Below are 20,854 nucleotides of genomic sequence, written 5' to 3' on the forward strand. Positions count from 1 at the left end.
GAAAGTAAAAGTGCAATATGTGCCATGTAAAAAAGCTAACGTTTAAGTTCCATGCTCAGAACATGAGAACATATGAAAGCTGGTGGTTCTTTTTAACATGAGTCTTCAATATTCCCAGTTAAGAAGTTTTAGGTTGAGGTTATTATAGGAATTATAGGACTATTTCTCTCTATACCATTTGTATTTCATATACCTTTGACTATTGGATGTTCTTATAGGCACTTTAGTATTGCCAGTGTAACAGTATAGCTTCCGTCCCTCTCCTCGCCCCTATCTGGGCTCGAACCAGGAACACATTGACAACAGCCACCCTCGAAGCATCGTTACCCATCGCTCCACAAAAGCCGCGGCCCTAGCAGAGCAAGGGGAACAACTACTCCAAGTCTCAGAGCGAGTGACGTTTGAAACGCTATTAGCGCGCACCCCGCTAACTAGCTAGCCATTTCACATCGGTTACACCAGCCTAACCTCGGGAGTTGATAGGCTTGAAGTCATGAACAGCGCAATGCTTGAAGCATTGCGAAGAGCTGCTGGTTATTATAACATAATAACACACAGAAATACGAACCTTAGGTCATTAATATTGTCAAATCCGGAAACTATAATTTCGAAAATAAAACGTTTATTCTTTCAGTGAAATACGGAACCGTTCCATATTTTATCTAGCTGGTGGCATCCGTAAATCTAAATATTCCTGTTACATTGCACAACCTTCAATGTTATGTCATAATTACGTAAAATTCTGGCAAATTAGTTCGCAACAAGCCAGGCGGCACAAACTGTTGCATATACAATGACTCTGGGTGCAATGAACGCAAGAGAAGTGACACAATTTCCCTAGTTAAATAATTGCCTGCTAACATGAATTTCTTTTTAACTAAATATGCAGGTTTAAAAATATATACTTCTGTGTATTGATTTTAAGAAAGGCATTGATGTTTATGGTTAGGTACATTCGTGCAACGATTGTGCTTTTTTCGCAAATGCGCTTTTGTTAAATCATCCCCCGTTTGGCAAAGTTGTCTGTCTTTGTTAGGAAGAAATAGTCTTCACATTTCGAACGAGCCAGGTGGCCCAAACTGCTGCATATAAACTGACTCTGTTGCACAGAACGCAAGAGAAGTGACACAATTTCCCTAGTTAAAAGAAATTAATGTTAGCAGGCATTATTAACTAAATATGCAGGTTTAAAAATATATACTTGTGTATTGATTTTAAGAAAGGCGTTGATGTTTATGGTTAGGTACACATTGGTGCAACGACAGTGCTTTTTTCACGAATGCGCTTGTTAAATCACCCGTTTGGCGAAGTAGGCTATGATTCAATAATAAATTAACAGGCACCGCATCGATTATATGCAACGCAGGACAAGCTAGATAAACTAGTAATATCATCAACCATGTGTAGTTAACTAGTGATTATGTTAAGATTGATTGTTTTTTATAAGATACGTTTAATGCTAGCTAGCACCTTACCTTGGCTCCTTGCTGCACTCGCATAACAGGTAGTCAGCCTGCCACGCAGTCTCCACGTGGAGTGCAATGTAATCGGCCATGATCGGTGTCCAAAAATGCAGATTACCGATTGTTATGAAAACTTGAAATCAGCCCTAATTAATCGGCCATTCCGATTAATCGGTCGACCTCTAATGTGGACAACTACAAATTACAAGGTGCCTCGCTAGACTGTAAACTCTCCTTCCAGAGTCATATTAAACATATCCAAAATTAAATATTGTTCTCAACTGGCCTACCTGGTTAAATAAAGGTGAAAACATCAAACTATAAAATAACACATGGAATCATGTAGTAACCAAAAAAGTTTTAAACAAATCAAAATATATTTTAGATTTTAGATTCTTTAAAGTAGCCACCCTTGGTCTTGATGACAGCTTTGCACATTGCTTTTCCAACAGTCTTAAAGGAGTTCCCACATATGCTGAGCACTTGTTGGCTGCTTTTCCTTCACTCTGCGGTCCAACTCATCCCAAATCCTCTCAGTTGGGTTGAGGTTGGGTGATTGTGGAGGCCAGGTCATCTGATGCAGCACTCCATAGTAGTGGTTTCTTTGCAGCAATTCGACCAGTCTCCTCTCAACAGTTGATCTTGAGATGTGTCTGTTACTTGAACTCTGTGAAGCATTTATTTAGGCTGCAATTTCGAGGGCTGGTAACTCTAATTAACTTATCCTCTGCAGCAGAGATAACTCTGGGTCTTCCTTTCCTGTGGTGATCCTCCTGAGAGCCAGTTTCATCATAGCGCTTGATGGTTTTTGCAACTGCACTTGAAGAAACTTTCAAAGTTCTTGACATTTTCCTGATTGTCTTAAAGTTATGATGGACTGTCGTTTCTTGCTGCTTATTTGAGCTGTTCTTGCCATAATATGGACTTGGTCTTTTACCAAATAGGGCTATCTTCTGTATACCACCCCTACCTTGTCACAACACAAGTTATTGGCTCAAACGCATTAGGAATGGAAGAAATTCCACAAATTAACTTTTAACAAGGCACACCTGTTAATTGAAATGCATTCCAGGAGACTGCCTCATGAAGCTGGTTTAGAGAATGGCAGGAGTGTGCAAAGCTGTCATCAAGATGAAATAAAATAATGAAAAACCCTTAAATGAGTAGGTGTCCAAACTTTTGACTGGTACTGTCAAAGCCTTGTGGACCTAAATTTGCTACTGGTACCGCTTGCCATGCCGTAGCAGAGAGAACAGTCTATGACTAGGGTGGCTGGAGTCTTTAACAATTTTAAGGGAGTCTTTGACAATTTTTAGGGCCTTCCTCTGACACCACCTGGTATAGAGGTCCTGGATGATAGGAAGCTTGGCCCCGGGGGAGTAGGTTTTGTCGTGCCCTCTTCACGACTGTCTTGATGTGCTTGGACCATGTTAGTTTGTTGGTGATGTGGACACCAAGGAACTTGAAGCTTTCAACCTGCTCCACTACAGCCCTGTCGATGAGAATGGGGGCGTGTTCGGTCCTCCTTTTCCTGTAGTCCATGATCATCTCCTTTGTCTTGATCACGTTGAGGGAGAGGTTGTTGTCCTTGCACCACACGGTCAGTTCTCTGACCTCCTCGCTATAGTCTCATCATTGTCGGTGATCAGAGGTAGCACTGTTATGTCATTAGCAAACTTAATGATGGTGTTGGAGTTGTGCCTGGCTGTGCAGTCATGAGTGAACAGGGAGTACAGGAGGGGACTGAGCATGCACCTCTGAGGGGCCCCCGTGTTGAGGATCAGCGTGGCGGATGTGTTGTTATCTACCCTTACCATCTGGGGGTGGTCCGTCAGGAAGTCCAAGATCCAGTTGCAGAGGGAGGTGTTTAGTCTCAGGGCCCTTAGCTTAGTGATGAGCTTTGAGGGCACTATGGTGTTGAACGCTGAGCTGTAGTCAATAAGTAACATTTTTGTAAAGTAACTTACATGATGAAAAAGTGGAGTATAACAGTGACTTAGCATTAACATTTAAACAACATTTAATTCACATTCAGATTATGTATCACTGTTTGAATAAGCATTGGATCAAAAGAAAACTTTTAAGATCCCTTTCTTCCACGTCAAATAGGTAAAGAGTTTTAGATGTACAGGTTTATTGTTGCTCCCTCATGTGACCAAATAGCATGAAAAGTAGTTACTTATGGGCAGTCGATTTTCTGAGAGCGCAGCTCTTTAGAGGAGAAAAATACCTATGCAAATGCTGTAGCTCCTATAAAATAGGTGTATATACATTTAAAGTTATTTTTTTCTTATTTTTAAATTACATAAAAAATCTAAAATATACTGTTGACTCTGATTATTAGACTATACACTTACCCTTCAAGAAACAAATGGAAATGGGTAATGTTTCCAAGGCTTAGTATATGTAGGGAAAATAATAAGGGTTCAGGAACTAAACTTTGCGGAACACCGAAAGTTGAATTTGGTGTTCTGCAATGTTCAATGCTTTGAACCTTACTATTCTCTCTGCCATCCCTTGGAAACAATAACCCATAAACATGGAATGCCATTTCATTGCTATGCAAATGAACACACAAATCTACTTGTCAATAAAATCTAATGATACTTGTAAGACATACTTTTAGCATAAGCTACAGCTAGTGATTGTATTGCACCTTTAGGTTTACAGTTTAATACTTTATTATCAGCATATTTTTTAAAACATAGTATTTGAAGGCAATGGTGCTTGGACGTCTAATGGCTGCTTTTAGGACATTTTGATTTGCACAGATCAACACTGTATAGTATGTCTTATGATATAATATATTATAAAATGAAAGTGATATTTCAGACTGAAGAATGTGTATGTAATGAGTAAGACATACTGGTAGATACCGTTTAAAAAATGTTTTTATTAACAATCAGATGATTTAGCACATGTCAGTGATGCGCCTCATGCTCATGAACCTCATGTCTTTGACACCCATGCCCATATCCCTAAAGCTCCTGTACTCTCCGGGCCTCATGTACATCATTCTGCCTCTGAAGTGGGGCTGCTCAAACATCAGCCAGTGGCCATCCATGACCTGGGCAATCGGACATGCGGTAACGATCATGGATGGAGTCACAATCGTCCATCAGCTCCATGTTCTGACCTCCAAAGTTCTCCTTCTCGTAGATTTTCATTCTGTAGGAGCCTCTGTGCTGTTGGTGGAGAATTTAAAACAATTTGTATTCATTCCAAGGTCTGACATTTTAAGAAGCCTACTTTGTAATTTAAAGGAAGAAATGCTCTCTTTTCCTTACCATGGGGATCATACGGCTGGATCTGATGCAGTCATTCTGGCTCATGCCCATTAGGCGCTGGTTGTCCTCTCCTAACCATCATCTGGTGACCCATGAAGTTGGGGCGCTCGTAGACCATGAAGCAGCCACTCTCAACCCTGCAGGAGTTGCACCTGCTCAGGTGGGAGGACATGTTAGGGCAGTCCTGGCTGGTCTCATAGGAAGGACCCTGGAAGTTCTTGTCCTCGTAGAAGAGGATCTGCATGACAAGTTGTAAGAATGCGATACAACACCTATTGCAGCAGTAAGGTACAGTGAACACATATGTAAAGCACTCATTTAGTTAGAATGATTAAAAAAATAGTTTAAAATCCACCTACCCTGCCCATGATCATGGTGGCTCTTGGTTTTTTAAGCTTGACTGTAAATGCTAGTGGCTCCCTTGCCCTTTTATACCTTGTTAGATGTCCTCAGCATATGTGACCACATTGTGTTACATTTCTGAGTCATCACCATGAAATCTACTGTAAACGAAAGCAGGTTCAATATTGTTACTTTTAGTAGTACTTACATAATGTTTCAATTAATTAGTATACTGTAGTAAATGAAACATGTCAATTACTTATGGCTTTGATCATGGAACGTTAACTGTGCTTTATAATTCAAAACAGTATGTACATGACCTAGAAGTAGAGATGGAGGTTGGCGCACCGCCAACTGTGCCAACTACAAAAGAAAACGGCGGTTCACTAGAACATTGAGTATGGGTCTGGCTTCCCAACCCTGCTGATGTTGATGGTATTTTAGGAAATACAATAACTCAGTCTCTTGAACTAAATAGATTTACGTAATGAGTACATTGTTTGCATTTACTTCTGAGTGAAGTCCACACATTACTGTTGACTCCAAGTAATCTAACTTAGACTAGGGCACCTTGTACTTTAGACCTAGTCCTAGCTGAGACACTTCAACATACAGTATGAATGACTGCAAATCTTTTTGAATTATGGTTTTAGGTCAATTTTAAGTATAAAGATTTCGATGTAGTACCAAAAATGACGTTATAATCACAATTGTGTGCATTTTCTGTGGCCAAACATTGAAAATCTTAGCAACAGGTGTCAGAGATTGCAACCACAGGTATCACAGAGTAATTTCAACGTAACAAAAATAGTGGGCCTTTGAGAAAGCCTTTAAGGAAGTTTGTTTGGTATACAAGCTTCCCCTAGTGCCCTTTTTGGCGCCAAAGGATTTCTCAATGCTATTCAATTATTCTATTCAATTCAATTTTGTGTTGTGTCTTTCTGCAAATATACAGTGCCTTTGGAAAGTAATCAGAACCCTTGACTTTTCAAATAAAATCAGATCGTATTTGTCACATGTTCCGAATACAACAGGTGTAGACTTTACAGTGAAATGCTTACTTACAAGCCCTTAACCAACAATGCAGTTTTAAGAAAATACCTAAAAAAAAGTAAGAGATAAAAAATTTAAAAAATTAAAGAGCAGCAGTAAATAACAATAGTAGTACTTACAAATAAATGGCTTTATTCAGGGGGTGCCGGTACAGAGTCAATGAGTCAATGTGTCAATGTGCTGGGGCACAGGTGTCGAACTAATTGTGGTAATTATGTACAGTTGAAGTCGGAAGTTTACATACACTTTGCAAAATACATTTAAACTCAGTTTTTCACAATTCCTGACATTTAATCCGAGTAAAAATGCACTGTTTTAGGCCAGTTAGGATTACCACTTTATTTGAAGAATGTGAAATGTCAGAATAAGAGTAGAGAGAATTATTTATTTCAGCACACACTTTTTCAGTTCTGCCCACACATTTTCTATAGGATTGAGGTCAGGGCTTTGTGATGGCCACTCCAATACCTTGACTTTGTTGTCCTTAAGCCATTTTGCCACAACTTTGGAAGTATGCTTGGGGTCAATGTCCATTTGGAAGACCCATTTGCGACCAAGCTTTAACTTCCTGACTGATGTCTTGAGATGTTGCTTTGTTATCCAAATGACCTTGTGTCCTTTCCATCATTCTGTGAACCCTGTACATTAACTACATTATAAAGAAGTACATCATAAAAAATAAATAATAAAAAATATAATATTATAATATCTGTACATGTATTCAAACATCAAATTTCCACTTTTTAACTAGTAACTATTAAGATTTTTTATTTCACTTTCATCACCTGTCCACTAATGGCAAGGAATCATTTTGGTATGTACATAGTAGATATAGGCAGGTATAATTGCAGTGGACATTAGGTACATAATATGTACTTTTATTAAGTACATAATGTACCTACACTGCAGTTAAACCATAATAGTTTTGTAGGCCAAACAGTTCGGACACTAGAGACAATTTTGTGAGAAGACCAATTTCGGGATGTCTCATGGTCTGACAAACCCCACTCTAACTCTCTTTCACCGCAGATGCGGAAGTGCGACATCAGTGGATGTGGTGGATTTGAGACACATCCAATGCAAGAACAGATTACTCTAGCTTAAACTGACAGATTTTTATCAGGATTGTTTTATTATGCTAATTAGATTTCCTCTTTGGCACGAACATCATTCTTAGGGGGTTAAACAGCATGATCATTACCAAGGTGCACCTTGTGCTGGGGACAATAAAACACCACTCTAAAATGTGCAGTTTTGGCACACAACACAACGCCACAGATGTCTCCATTTTTTAGGGAGCATGCAATTGGCATGCTAACTGCAGGAATGTCCACCAGGACCTCCACATCTAGCTTCTTCACCTGTGGGATCGTCTGAGACCAGCCACCCAGACAGCTGATGAAACTTTCTCAACTGAAGAGTTTCTGCACAAACTGTGAGAAACCATCACAGGGAAGCTCATCTGTGCGCTTGACATCCTACCAAGGGTCTTGACCTGACTGCAGTTCAGCGTCGTAACCGACTTCAGTGGGCAAATGCTCACCTTCGATGGCCATTGGCACGTTGGAGAAGTGTGCTCTTCACAGATGAATCCTGCATTCAACAGTACCGGGCAGATGGCAGACAATGTGAATGATGCCGTGTGGGCATGTGGTTTGCTGATGTCTACGTTGTGAACAGAGTGCCCCATGGTGGCGGTGAGGTTATGGTATGGGCAGGCATAAGCTATGGACAATGAAAACAATTGTATTTTAACGATGGCAATTTGAATGCACAGAGATACCGAGATGAGATCCTGAGGCCCATTGTTGTGCCATTCATTTGCCGCCATCTCCTCATGTTTCAGCATGATAATGCATGGCTCTATGTTGCAAGGATCTGTACACAATTCCTGGAAGCTGAAAATGGCCATGTTCTTCCATGGCCTGCATACCCTCCAGACATGTCACCCATTGAGCATGTTTGGGATGTTCTGGATCATCGTGTACGACAGCGTGTTCCAGATCCCGCCAATTTCCAGCAACTTCGCACAGCCATTGAAGAGGAGTGGGACAACATATCACAGGCCACAATCAACAGCCTGATCAACTCTATGAGAAGGAGATCTGTCGCACTGCATGAAGCAAATGGTGGTCACACCAGATACTAAAGGTTTTCTGACCCATGTCCCAACTATTTTTTTTATGTATCTGTGACCAACAGATGCAATTCTGTATTCCCAATCATGTGAAATCCATAGATTAGGGCCTAATGAATTTATTTCAATTGACTGATTTCCTTATATGAACTGTAACTCAGTAACATCATTTATATTGTTGCATGTTGCATTCATATTTTTGTTCAGTATAGTACAGAAGTAAAAACTTTAAAAGTAATTGTAATGGACATTTCTGCAAGCCAGTGACAAGGAATTTCAAAGTCAAGGAGCAGGTGTGACTCAAGATGATACAGTATATTAACCCAAAGAACATAAGTCATATTCATTGAAGACATACAGTACCAAAAAATAAATGTTACATTCACTGTAAACCATTTTTTTGTGTTGTATTTCAACTTAAAAGATTAGTTTATCCCACTGACTTAAAATGTAAAGTTGCATGACCTTGTATAATACAAATACTGTATTGCCTAATTTTATTAACTCAACTTGAGTTGACAACATAACATTCGATGGCTTTGGGGCAACTCATATTTTAGAGTTACCCTGCTGTGTCACGCCCTGACCTTAGAGAGCTTTTTATGTCTCTATTTTGGTTTGGTCAGGGTGTGATTTGGGTGGGCATTCTATGTTCATTTTTCTATGTGTTGTATTTCTTTGCTTTGGCCGGGTATGGTTCTCAATCAGGGACAGCTGTCTATCATTGTCTCTGATTGGGAACCATACTTAGGTAGCATTTTCCCACCTGTGTTTTGTGGGTAGTTATTTACTGTTTAGTGTTTTCTGCACCTGACAGAACTGTTCGTTGTCGTTTCTCGTTTTGTTATTTTTGTTCTAGTATTCAGTGTTAATAAAAATCATGAACACTTACCACGCTGCGCTTTGGTCCGGTCCTTCTTCATGCAACGATGACCGTTACAGAACTACCCACCACCAAAGGACCAAGCAGCGTGGTAAGAAGGAGGACTGGACATGGAAGGACATTTTAAATGGCAAGGGATCCTGGACGTGGGAGGAGATCCTGGCCGGGAAGGATCGCCTGCCCTGGGAGCTGGTAGAAGCAGAGAGGAAGGCGAAGGCAGCAGCTAAAGCGGAGCGGCAATGTTATGAGGGAACACGGCTGGCAAGGAAGCCCGAGAGCGTGGAGTGTGGCAGAGTCAGGTTGGAGACCTGAGCCAACTCCCCATGCTTACCGTGGCGAGCATGTGACTGGTCAGGCCCCGTGCTATGGGGTGATGCGCACTGTGTCTCGGCCGAGCATTCACAGGCTGGTGTGCTCAGTGCCAGCGTCCCGCATTTTCCGGGTGGAAGTGGGCATCCATCCAGCTCTGCGTTCGAGAGTGGGTGGTGCCAGCTCTGCGCTCGAGACCGCCAGTGCGCCTCCACGGCTCAGTGTATCCAGTGCCTCGGCCAAGGAAGAGGCCTCCTGTATGTCTTCCCAGCCGGGTGAGTCCTGTACCTGCGCCCAGCCCGGAGCCTCCAGAGACGGCCTCCAGCCAGGAGTCTCCAGAGACGGCCTCCAGCCAGGAGCCTCCAGAGACGGCCTCCAGCCCGGCGCCTCCAGAGACGGCCTCCAGCCCGGCGCCTCCAGAGACGGCCTCCAGCCCGGCGCCTCCAGAGACGGCCTCCAGCCCGGCGCCTCCAGAGACGGCATCCAGCCCGGAGCCTCCAGAGATGGCCTCCAGCCCGGAGCCTCCAGAGACGGCCTCCAGCAAAATCATGAACACTTACCACGCTGCGCTTTGGTCCGATCCTTCTTCATGCAACGATGACCGTTACATGCTGCCTTAAAATCAAGATGTGTTAACAAATCAGGCAATAAAGTATTTGTTGAAACAAGCACCACTCTATAGCCTCCCTTAATTAATAGGTAGTTAGTTATATGTGAATTCTTAAGGAAATTAGAAATGTTTACAGTATCATTTGCTATCAAATACCAGTAATAATACCAGCTGAAACAAGACTTTAAAATTGTTTGCTACCAATATCATACTTTTTCATGTTTCTCTTTGTCAAACGGTTTTTAACCTAGAAATATTCCATGTGTGTTTTGCCTTTCTTACACATTCAGTAACTACCTTCAGGTAGAACCTCTGCTCCAGTTGCTCTTAATTCTGGGATTTTGCTTTAATAAAGTAGAGCTCAATAAAAAAATAACTCAAAATAACCCCTCTATATAAATATATAATTACCTGACACCCACAATTCTGTTTATGCCTTTCTGTATTAGCAGTAAATGGTCTAGAATGATCTAGAATTTTAATTCAACCTAAACATTCAATATCAACGTAATAAACCAATGAAAACATGTTTTTTTTAAGACAACATTAGACCTACAGGTAAAGAATGTGCCAAAATGCAGTTGCTTTGGGGACTTTGAACATTCTCGTGAACTGAAAATTCCATCCACAAAAGTCTCCTGGGGAACCATGCCTGTTAAAATATTACGAAGGCACCTCAACACTCTATAGATCGCTATACCATGTTGCTGGGTCAGGAGTTTCAACAATGGGGGCCATGGTTTATTTGAGTTGGTCAGGTATAAAAGTAAAAGGTTAAAACAGACAGGGCAGCAGTGCAGCAGCAGCAGTTTTCACAGTGTTTTGAGGAACAAATACACCACCAACCACCACCATGGGAAAAGTTAGAAATATGAAATATATTGATATTGGCAGTGTATTTAAATTATTTTATTATTTATATTATTTTATATTATTATTAGTTATATTATTCTAAGTACTGTTCTTCACATTAGCTATCTTTTTATTTTCAGATCATCTTTTACGAGGACAGGAACTTCCAGGGCCGCTCTTATGAGTGCAGCTCCGACTGCCCTGACATGTCTTCCTACATGAGCAGGTGCCAATCCTGCAGGGTTCAGAGCGGCTGCTTCATGGTGTACGAGCGCCCCAACTACATGGGAAATCAGTTCTTCATGAGGAAGGGAGAGTACTCAGACTACTAGCGTATGATGGGAATGAGCGATGGTATCAGGTCCTGCCGCATGATCCCCATGGTAAGTGCAAATACTATACATTAATCTGAAATATTGCAGAAACACTACTCCTTACTCTGAATAAAATATTTAATTTCCTGAAATCAAATGACTAAATCACCCTCCAGTGGCCTCATAGATGGAATGATATTAATATTTTTCATAATTTCATAATTTATAAAAAAATATATAAAAAAATATTGTTCTTAAAAACTTTTAAAGAAAATCCGGAGTTTATGTCAAACGGTTTTGTTATATTTTAGTCTTCTGTGATGTATATAAAGTGTAATATTGAGATGCAAACTGTCATACATTTCAACTATATCTGTCATGGTACAGGTGTTTTCTTTGTTTAAGCCCATAACCATGTAGGTGAGGAGTACTTTTGTTTCAAAGTAGATTTGTTTAAGACTACCTATAAACACTGATTTAGCCCCTGATTTAGCCCACTGTAGTAAAAGGTTAATGATTGTGTGTTCCTCCTAACAGCACAGAGGAAACCTCAGGATGAGGATCTATGAGAGGGAAAACTTCGGAGGTCAGATGCACGAGATGATGGAATACTGTGACTCCATCCAGGAGCGTTACCGCATGTTCGACTGCCAGTCCTGCAACGTGATGGACGGCCACTGGCTGATGTATGAGCAGCCCCACTTCAGAGGCAGGATGATGTACATGAGGCCGGGAGAGTGCAGGGGCTTCAGAGAGATGGGTATGAGTGCCATGAGGTTCATGAGCATGAGGCGTATCGTGGATTCTTGTAATTAAATGTACCAGTATCAAATTACTGTCAATAAATATCTGACTTACTAAAAACTGATATTTGTGTGATTAATTCAAAATAACCTGTACATTTCTAGCTGAAACTCATTATTTTTTGCATTCACAGAGAGGAAGATTAATAAACATTTATTATAACGAGACAGTTGTGTGTGGTAATTTTTTCCAAAACAAAATTGCCACATTATTTGGACAATAAAGTTGTTCTATTCCAAAGGTCAAAGGTCTGAAAAGAAGAAGAAGACACAATTAGTCTCAGTCTCAAAACTATAATCCTCTTCTCCATGATGCCTGCCCAACTTTTTTGCTATGCTAGTTGTCCTCATGTAGATTTGCTCAAAAGGTGTCCGGTGGAACATGATCCTTTGAAAGCTTTGTCTGCAAAAGTAGGATACAAAATGGCATAACGTACTGTCATTCATTGCGGATTTTCCTGTGAAAGCTGCCTGCATGTAATTGCTAGTCATACACTGAGTACTGTATACAAAACATTAAGAACATCTGCTTTTTCCATGACGTAGACTGAACAGGTGAATCCAGGTGAAAGCTATGATCTCTTATTGATGTCACTTGTTAAATCCACTTCAATCAGTGTAGATGAAGGGGAGGAAACAGGTTAAAGAAGGAATTTTAAGCCTTGAGACAATTGAGACATGGCGTGTGTGTGTGCTATACAGAGGGTGAATAGGCAAGACAAAAGATTTAAGTACCTTTGAACAGGGTATGATAGTAGGTGCCAGGCGCACCAGTTTGCGTCAAGAACTGCAAAGCTGCTGAGTTTTTAACACCACCAGTTTCCTGTGTCTATCCAGAATGGTCCCCCACCAAAAGGACATCCAGCCAACTTGACACAACTGTGGGAAGCATTGGAGTCAACATGGGCCAGCATCCCTGTGGAATGCTTTCAACACCTTGTAGAGTCCACGCCCCGACAAATTGAGGCTGTTCTGAGGTCAAAACTCAATATTAGTAAGGTGTTCCAAATGTTTGGTATACTCAGTGTACGCCTGGATGTCTGAAATTTGGCAGAGATTGGGACATGGCTCACCTTACCCTTGGCCAGTAAACAAATGCCATTTTACAGGAGTAGAGGTCACGTGCAATAAAGCAAAGAGCCCATTCCACAACTATGGTATTGCAGTGTTCGTTGTATGACACCAGCGACTTCAACAATCATCTTTTTCTACTTCTTTGCAGAATGGTTTTGGAGGTGGACTGACTGACACCCACAAGGTTAACGGGTTCAAATCTTAAAATATACTGTTAAAAAAGTCAAGGTAACACTTTATTTTAACGTTCCGTAATTAACCATTTATAAGGCATTTACAAACAGTTTGCTCACCATGTTAGTAAGCTAGTTATTCACACATATATATATATCAATATATCTATTTAAACAGTTTAAGACCTTAAGGAGCATCAGGTAAAGATGGAATGTCTACCACTGATCACTCAAAACATTTATAAAGTATAAACAGAGCTGACTTTAGATTAGGGACTGCAAAAAGGCATCTAATGATTAGTAAATTGTTTATAAATTAGGGTAGTAATGATAAATAAATGGTAAACACACAATTTATGAATGTCTTACAAATGGTTTATTATGGACTGTTAAAATAAAGTGTTACCCAAGTCAAAGCCATAACTAGCCAATTGAAAATAATGGAGTGAATAGAATGTTTCAAATACAAGACTAGACTCTTGTAGACTATTTAAATTACAGGATAAATGTGGCCAAAACTGATTTAACGTCTAAAGTAATCCAGGTACTCAAGTCAAGTTTTACTCTTACTACAAGGTTACTACTGTGTTTATTCAGCTTTCATATTGATTCATTATTAATAACACCTTTTTGTACCACTGATTTAAAACAACTGTTTATCTAATCAATTTGGTATATGATTTTAACATCACTGTTTTTGACAAGAAAACATATTTTACCTTTATTTAAGCAAAGACCAAAATATATTTAGCAAGGGAGCCCTGCATCACAAGAGCAGCAAGCAATTACACATTAAGAAGTTAGAGACACATACTTAAATCCCGGCGGGACCACAGGAAACACAAATATAAAAAACACAACTATAAAAAACAAGAACATTTCTCTATGAAGAGGTCCTCCACCCAACACTCTGAACTGCCCGAAAGGCACCAGTGCGTCCAACTGTAGGGTATTTTGAAGATTGTTCCATGTGTGAGGTACATAGAAACTAAAAACCATTTTACCTAAATCTGTAGTAAATGTGTGTAAAATATCAAATTGCATTTTGATTTGATGCATTTGATGACTCAATGGCAAGCACAAACAAACGGAGTAATGGTTTTGGTATGTCTAACTCAAATCTTCATAAAACATTTATAAGCAAATGTCACACTACATTTGAAATCGTTTACGTACACTTAGGTTGGAGTCATTAAAACTCATTTTTCAACCACTCCACAAATTTCTTGTTAACAAACTATAGTTTTGGCAAGTCGGTTAGGACATCAACTTTGTGCATGACACAAGTAATTTTCCCAACAATTGTTTAAAGACAGATTATTTCACTTATAATTCACTGTATCACAATTCCAGTGGGTCAGAAGTTTAAATACACTAAGTTGACTGTGCCTTTAAACAGCTTGGAAAATTCCAGAAATGATGGCATGGCTTTAGAAGCTTCTGATAGGCTAATTGACATAATTTGAGTCAATTGGAGGTGTACCTGTGGATGAATTTCAAGGCCTACCTTCAAACTCAGCGCCTCTTTGCTTGAGATCATGGGAAAATCAAAATAAATCAGCCAGGACCTCAGAAAAAAATGTGTAGACCTCCACAAGTCTGGTTCATCCTTGGGAGCAATTTCCAAACGCCTGAAGGTACCAAGTTCATCTGTACAAACAATAGTACACAAGTATAAACACCATGGGACCACACAGCCGTCATACCGCTCAGGAAGGAGATGCGTTCTGTCTCCTAGAGATGAACGTACTTTGGTGCGAAAAGTGTAAATCAATCTCAGAACAACAGCAAAGGACCTTGTGAAGATGCTGGAGGAAACAGGTACAAAAGTATCTATATGCACAGTAAAACAAGTCCTATATCGACATAACCTGAAAGGCCGCTCAGCAAGGAAGAAGCCACTGCTCCAAAACCGCCATAAAAAAGCCAGACTACGGTTTGCAACTGCACATGTGGACAAAGATCGTACTTTTTGGAGAAATGTCCTCTGGGCTGATGAAACAAAAATAGAACTGTTTGGCCATAATGACCATCGTTATGTTTGGAGGAAAAAGAGGGAGCTTGCAAGCCGATGAACACCATCCCAACCGTGAAGCATGGGGGTGGCAGCATCATGTTGTTGGGTTGCTTTGCTTCAGGAGGGACTGGTGCACTTCACAAAATAGATGGCATCATGAGGAGGAGAAGTATGTGGATATATTGAAGCAACATCTCAAGACATCAATCAGAAAGTTAAAGCTTGGTCGCAAATGGGTCTTCCAAATGGACAATGACCCCAAGCATACTTACAAAGTTGTGGCAAAATGGCTTAAGGATAACAAAGTGAAGGTACTGGAGCGGCCATCACAAGCCCTGACCTCAATCCCATAGAACATTTGTGGGTAGAACTGAGAAAGCGTTTGCGAGCAAGGAGGCTTACAAACCTGACTCAGTTACACCAGCTCTGTCAGGAGGAATGGGCCAAAATTCACCCAACTTATTGTGGGAAGGTTGTGGAAGGCTACCCTAAACATTTCACCCAAGTTAAACAATTTAAAGGCAATGCTACCAAATAGTGTATGTAAACTTCTGACCCACTGGGAATGTGATGAATTAAATTAAAGCTGAAATAAATCTCTCTTCTACTATTCTGACATTTCACATTCTTAAAATAAAGTGGTGATCCTAACTGACCTAAGACAGGGAATTTTTACTAGGAATAAATGTTAGGAATTGTGAAAAACTGAGTTGAAATGTATTTGGCTAAGGTGTATGCAAACTTCTGACTTCAACTGTGTATACACACAGTACCAGTCAAAAGTTTGGAAACACCTACTCATTAAAGGGTTTCTCATCAGGTCATCTGATGCAGCACTCATCTGATGGCAGCACGCTTCTTCTTGGTAAAATAGCCCTTACACAGCCTGGAGGTGTGTTGTGTCATTGTCCTGTTAAAAACAAATAATAGTTCCACTAAGCACAAACCAGATGGGATGGCGTATCGCTGCAGAGTGCTGTGGTAGCCATGCTGGTTAAGTGTGCCTTGAATTCTAAATAACTAACCGACAGTGTCACCAGCATAGCACCAACACAACATCACACCTCCTCCATGTTTCACGGTGGAAACCACAAATACGGAGACAATCCGTTCACCTACTCTGCGTCTCTCACAAAGACACGGCGGTTGGAACCAAAAAAAATCTAATTTGGATTTCCAGATTCTCTCCAGAGATGTTCGATCGGGTTCAAATCCGGGCTCTGGATGGGCCACTCAATGACATTAAGAGACTCGTCCCGAAGCCCCTCCTTTGTTGTCTGGTATATGCAGTGTACATATACACTACCGGTCAAAAGTTTGAGAACAACCAACTCATTCAAGGGTTTTTCTTTATTTGACTATTTTCTACATTGTAAAATAATAGTGAAGACATAAAAACTATGAAATAACACATATGGAATCATGTATGTAATATCCAAAATAATGTTAAACAAATCAAACTATATTTTACATTTGAGATTCGTCAAATAGCCACCCTTTCTTTGCCTTGATGACAGCTTTGCACACTCTTGGCATTCTCTCAACCAGCTTCACCTGGAATGCTTTTCCAACAGTCTTGAAGGAGTTCCCACATATGCTGAGCAATTGTTGGCTGATTTGTCTTCACTCTGCGGTCCGACTCATCCCATCCCATCTCAATTTGGTTGAGGTCAGGGGATTGTGGAGGCCAGGTCATCTGATTCAGCACTCCATCACTCTGCTTCTTGGTAAAATAGCCCTTACACAGCCTGGAGTTGTGTTGGGTCATTGTCTTGTTGAAAAACAAATGATAGTCCCACTAAGCACAAACCAGATGGGATGGTGTATTGCTGCAGAATGCTGTGGCAGCCATGCTGGTTAATTGTGCCTTTAATTCTAAATAAATCACAGACAGTGTCACCAGCAAAGCACCTCCACACCATCACACCTCCTCCTCCATGCTTTAATGTGGGAAATACACATGCGGAGATCATCCGCTCACAAAGACACGGCAGTTGTAACAAAAATCTCCAATTTGGACAGCAGACCAAAGGACAAATTTCCACCGGTCTAATGTCCATTGCTCGTGTTTCTTGGCCCAAGCAAGTCTCTTCTTATTATTGGTGTCCTTTAGTAATGGTTTCTTTGCAGCAATTCGACCATGGAAGCCTTATTCACACAGTCTCCTCTGAACAGTTGATGTTGAGATGTGTCTGTTACTTGAACAGACACATAATCTGTGAAGCATTTATTTGGGCTGCAATTTCTGAGGCTGGTAACTCTAATGAACTTATCCTCTGCAGCAGAGGTAACTCTGGGTCTTCCATTCCTGTGGCGGTCCTCATGAGAGCCAGTTTCATCATAGCGCTTGATGGTTTTTGCGACTGCACGTGAAGAAACTTTCAAAGTTCTTGAAATTTTCCGCATTGACTGACCTTCATGTCTTAAAGTAATGATGGACTGTCGTTTCTCGTTGCTTATTTTAGCTGTTCTTCGCATAATATGGACTTGGTCTTTTACCAAGTAGGGCTATCTTATGTAAAACTTGTCACAACACAACTGATTGGCTCAAACCCAGTTAGAAGGAAAGAAATTCCACAAATTAACTTTTAACAAGGCACACCTTGTCACGCCCTGACCTTAGAGAGCCTTTTTATTTCTCTATTTGGTTAGGTCAGGGTGTGATTTGGGTGGGCATTCTAGTTTGTCTGTTTCTTTGTTGGCCGGGTATGGTTCCCAATCAGAGGCAGCTGTCTATCGTTGTCTCCGATTGGGAATCATACTTAGGCAGCCTTTTCCCACCTGTGTTTGTGGGTAATTATTTATTTTCTGTGAGTGTTTGTGTGCGCCACCGTTGCGTCACGTTCGGTTTCTGTTTACCTGTTTTTTGTGAAGGTTTCACTTCAATTAAAGATGTGGAATTACATGCACGCTGCGCCTTGGCTCATTTATGACAGGGAATTTGAAGACAGCGATCGTGACGCACCTGTTAATTGAAATGCATTCCAGGTGACTACCTCATGAAGCTGGTTGAGAGAATGCCAAGAGTGTGCAAAGCTGTCATCAAGGCAAAGGGTGGCTATTTGAAGAATCTAAAATATCAAATATATTTTGATTTGTTTAACACTTTTTTGGTTACTACATGATTCCTTATGTGTTATTTCATAGTTTTGATGTCTCCACTATTATTCTACAATATAGAAAATAGTAAAAATAAAGAAAAACCCTTGAATAAGTAGGTGTTCTAAAACGTTTGACCGGTAGTGTATATATAAATTAAACTATGTGATTGTAAAATATTTTCTTAACTATTAAGATAATATAATTTATTTGCATTTATTGAACGTACCAAATGACTTAAAGCTATTCACAGTCACCAACCGACCCATGAAACCAAAATTCAAGCTGTTTGGAAAGATTTATGGATTATGTCACAGCTATAGCATAAAAACAATCTCAAGCCAAAGAACACTTTTATTGAACATGTTTCACTAAATACCTAGTGTGTTCTGAAATATGTACAACAGACCATTGTATATTACTTTCAAAAGCTCAGTTGTATTTACGTCTCAATGAAAAACCCCTATTCTAAAGTCTTCGTGGGATCCAGTCACATGGAAATGTAGCGAAAGCACTTCAGCACTCTATAGGCCTCTATACAGTGTTGCTGGGTCAGGGGTTTACACAATGGGGCCCACAGATTCTTTGGGTTTGGTCAGGTATAAAAGTAAGGGTTAACAGAGGCAGGACATCAGTTTAGCAACAGCACAGTTCAAAGAAACAACCGCAACCATGATGGGCAAGGTAGGCACTGCGTTTTAGCCTACAGTTTTAAGTTTAATGCTTGAATAATGGCTGGTTAAGTCAATTATAATCGCAATATCTTTCAATTTCTTTCTTTGGTAATAATTTTTACAAATGATTTATTTTTGCATTTTCAGATCATCTTCTATGAGGACAAGAACTTCCAGGGTCGTTCCTATGAGACCAGCCAGGACTGCCCTGACATGTCCTCCCACCTTAGCAGGTGCCACTCCTGCAGGGTTGAGAGTGGCTGCTTCATGGTGTACGATCGCCCCAACTTCATGGGAAACCAGTACTTCATGAGGAGGGGAGAGTACTCAGACTACCAGCGTATGATGGGAATGAACGACTGCATCAGGTCCAGCCGCATGATCCCCATGGTAGGTTGAAAATATTTCATCTTTAAAAAAGAATAATCTTGCTCCTGAAAATATAACTCTCATATTACACAAGTTTACATATGATTTATCTGATCAATGAAACCTGTTATTTCCTCCGTACAGCACCGTGGAAACTTCAGGATGAGGATCTACGAGAGGGAGAACTTCGGAGGTCAGATGCACGAGATGATGGACGACTGTGACTCCATCCAGGAGCGTTACCGTATGTCTGACTGCCAGTCCTGCAACGTGATGGACGGCCACTGGCTGATGTATGAGCAGCCCCACTTCAGAGGCAGGCAGATGTACATGAGGCCTGGAGAGTACAGGAACTTAAGGGATATGGGCATGGGAATGGGAGGCATGAGCGGTGGCATGAGGTTCATGAGCATGAGGCGTATCATGGATAACATGACTATGTAATTTCCTCAAATGTTGTATGAAAATTGTTGATTAAACCTATTTCCACTGCTAAATTGTCTTCTTTTTGTGATTATCTTACTGAGAGCACTCCATGTTAAAGCATTTCACTATTTCAATCTCTACATCTTTAACATTTCAAAGCATACAATAGATGTACTGTATGCTCAATGTAAGGTAATATCGAGTGATATCTCAGATCTAAATACTTATGTATTAATGTGCACTTTTATTGGAAGAATGCCAATACAAGTGTACATTGTTAAGCAAATTATTTTCACAACTCATTTATTTACTGTTGTATGTTATCATAATCAGCCATATAGGCAACAATCCAATATATATTTGTATCTATAGATGTAAGAAGTGAAGAATAATAAGATGGCGCCGACAGAAATGGTCAACGTCTTACTTGCTCCAAATTGACTTTGCTATTTTGTGACTTTTTTGTGCTTATCCGTATTTTTTTGTACAGATAGCTCACACCATTATAATTTTGAACTACAACTCGACCTTGACTTCGACCTCAATTTCGGCTCCTACTTCAACTCAGCTGTTCCCTTGTTTACACCGGACCCTACTCCATTGTTCGGGCTATTTAAGCGCTGCAAGATGAGATGAGGGAGGAGGGCTGGAGTCCTTGTTAGACTCAGAAGCAGAGAAAATCGTCCGGCACTTCTCTCCGTTATAGACAAATGTCCAGTCACTTGAGGACAAGACGGATGTGCTCCGTTCGATAGTTTCCTTCTAACGGGACGTGAAAAGCAATAATATTATATGCTGTTCAGAAACTTGACTGGCAGGCGATATGGACATAAAACTCCATGCTTCATCGCGACCGGACAGCAGACTAAGGCAAAACCAAAGGGGAAGTGTGTGCCTCTTTGTAAACAATAACTGGTGCGCTGCTTCATGTGTGAAGTAAGTCTAGAGCTTTTGCTCACCTGAACTAGA

At 40.5% G+C, this 20,854-nt stretch overlaps 3 protein-coding genes and 1 pseudogene across 3 annotated transcripts in view; 2 read left to right on the forward strand and 2 right to left on the reverse strand.

Annotated features, from left to right (window-relative positions):
• The window catches only part of LOC139546708 (raftlin-2-like), a 49,036-nt gene that overhangs the window by 20,351 nt on the left and 7,831 nt on the right, over nucleotides 1-20,854 (reverse strand). The window lies entirely within an intron of this gene.
• Nucleotides 4,375-5,124, reverse strand: LOC139546722 (gamma-crystallin M3-like; annotated as a pseudogene).
• Nucleotides 10,874-12,087, forward strand: LOC139546724 (gamma-crystallin M3-like). The gene is made up of 3 exons (XM_071355442.1): nucleotides 10,874-10,946; nucleotides 11,077-11,319; nucleotides 11,788-12,087. Exons 2-3 carry the CDS (start codon nucleotides 11,272-11,274, stop codon nucleotides 12,064-12,066), a joined length of 327 nt encoding a protein of 108 aa, XP_071211543.1. The 5' UTR covers nucleotides 10,874-10,946; nucleotides 11,077-11,271; the 3' UTR covers nucleotides 12,067-12,087.
• LOC139546713 (gamma-crystallin M3-like) lies at nucleotides 19,047-19,956 on the forward strand. Its single transcript, XM_071355428.1, has 3 exons — nucleotides 19,047-19,100; nucleotides 19,238-19,480; nucleotides 19,604-19,956. Exons 1-3 carry the CDS (start codon nucleotides 19,089-19,091, stop codon nucleotides 19,901-19,903), a joined length of 555 nt encoding a protein of 184 aa, XP_071211529.1. The 5' UTR covers nucleotides 19,047-19,088; the 3' UTR covers nucleotides 19,904-19,956.

This window comes from Salvelinus alpinus, chromosome 20 (genome assembly GCF_045679555.1).
Source record: "Salvelinus alpinus chromosome 20, SLU_Salpinus.1, whole genome shotgun sequence".
NCBI lineage: Eukaryota > Metazoa > Chordata > Actinopteri > Salmoniformes > Salmonidae > Salvelinus > Salvelinus alpinus.

Bases quoted from the DNA above. Each gene is read 5' to 3' on its own strand.
- LOC139546724 (XM_071355442.1), top strand. From the start codon at position 11,272: ATGATGGGAATGAGCGATGGTATCAGGTCCTGCCGCATGATCCCCATG. The intron at 11,320-11,787 runs GTAAGTGCAAAT...TCCTCCTAACAG, and splicing joins CCTGCCGCATGATCCCCATG to CACAGAGGAAACCTCAGGAT.
- LOC139546713 (XM_071355428.1), top strand. The intron at 19,481-19,603 runs GTAGGTTGAAAA...TCCTCCGTACAG, and splicing joins CCAGCCGCATGATCCCCATG to CACCGTGGAAACTTCAGGAT.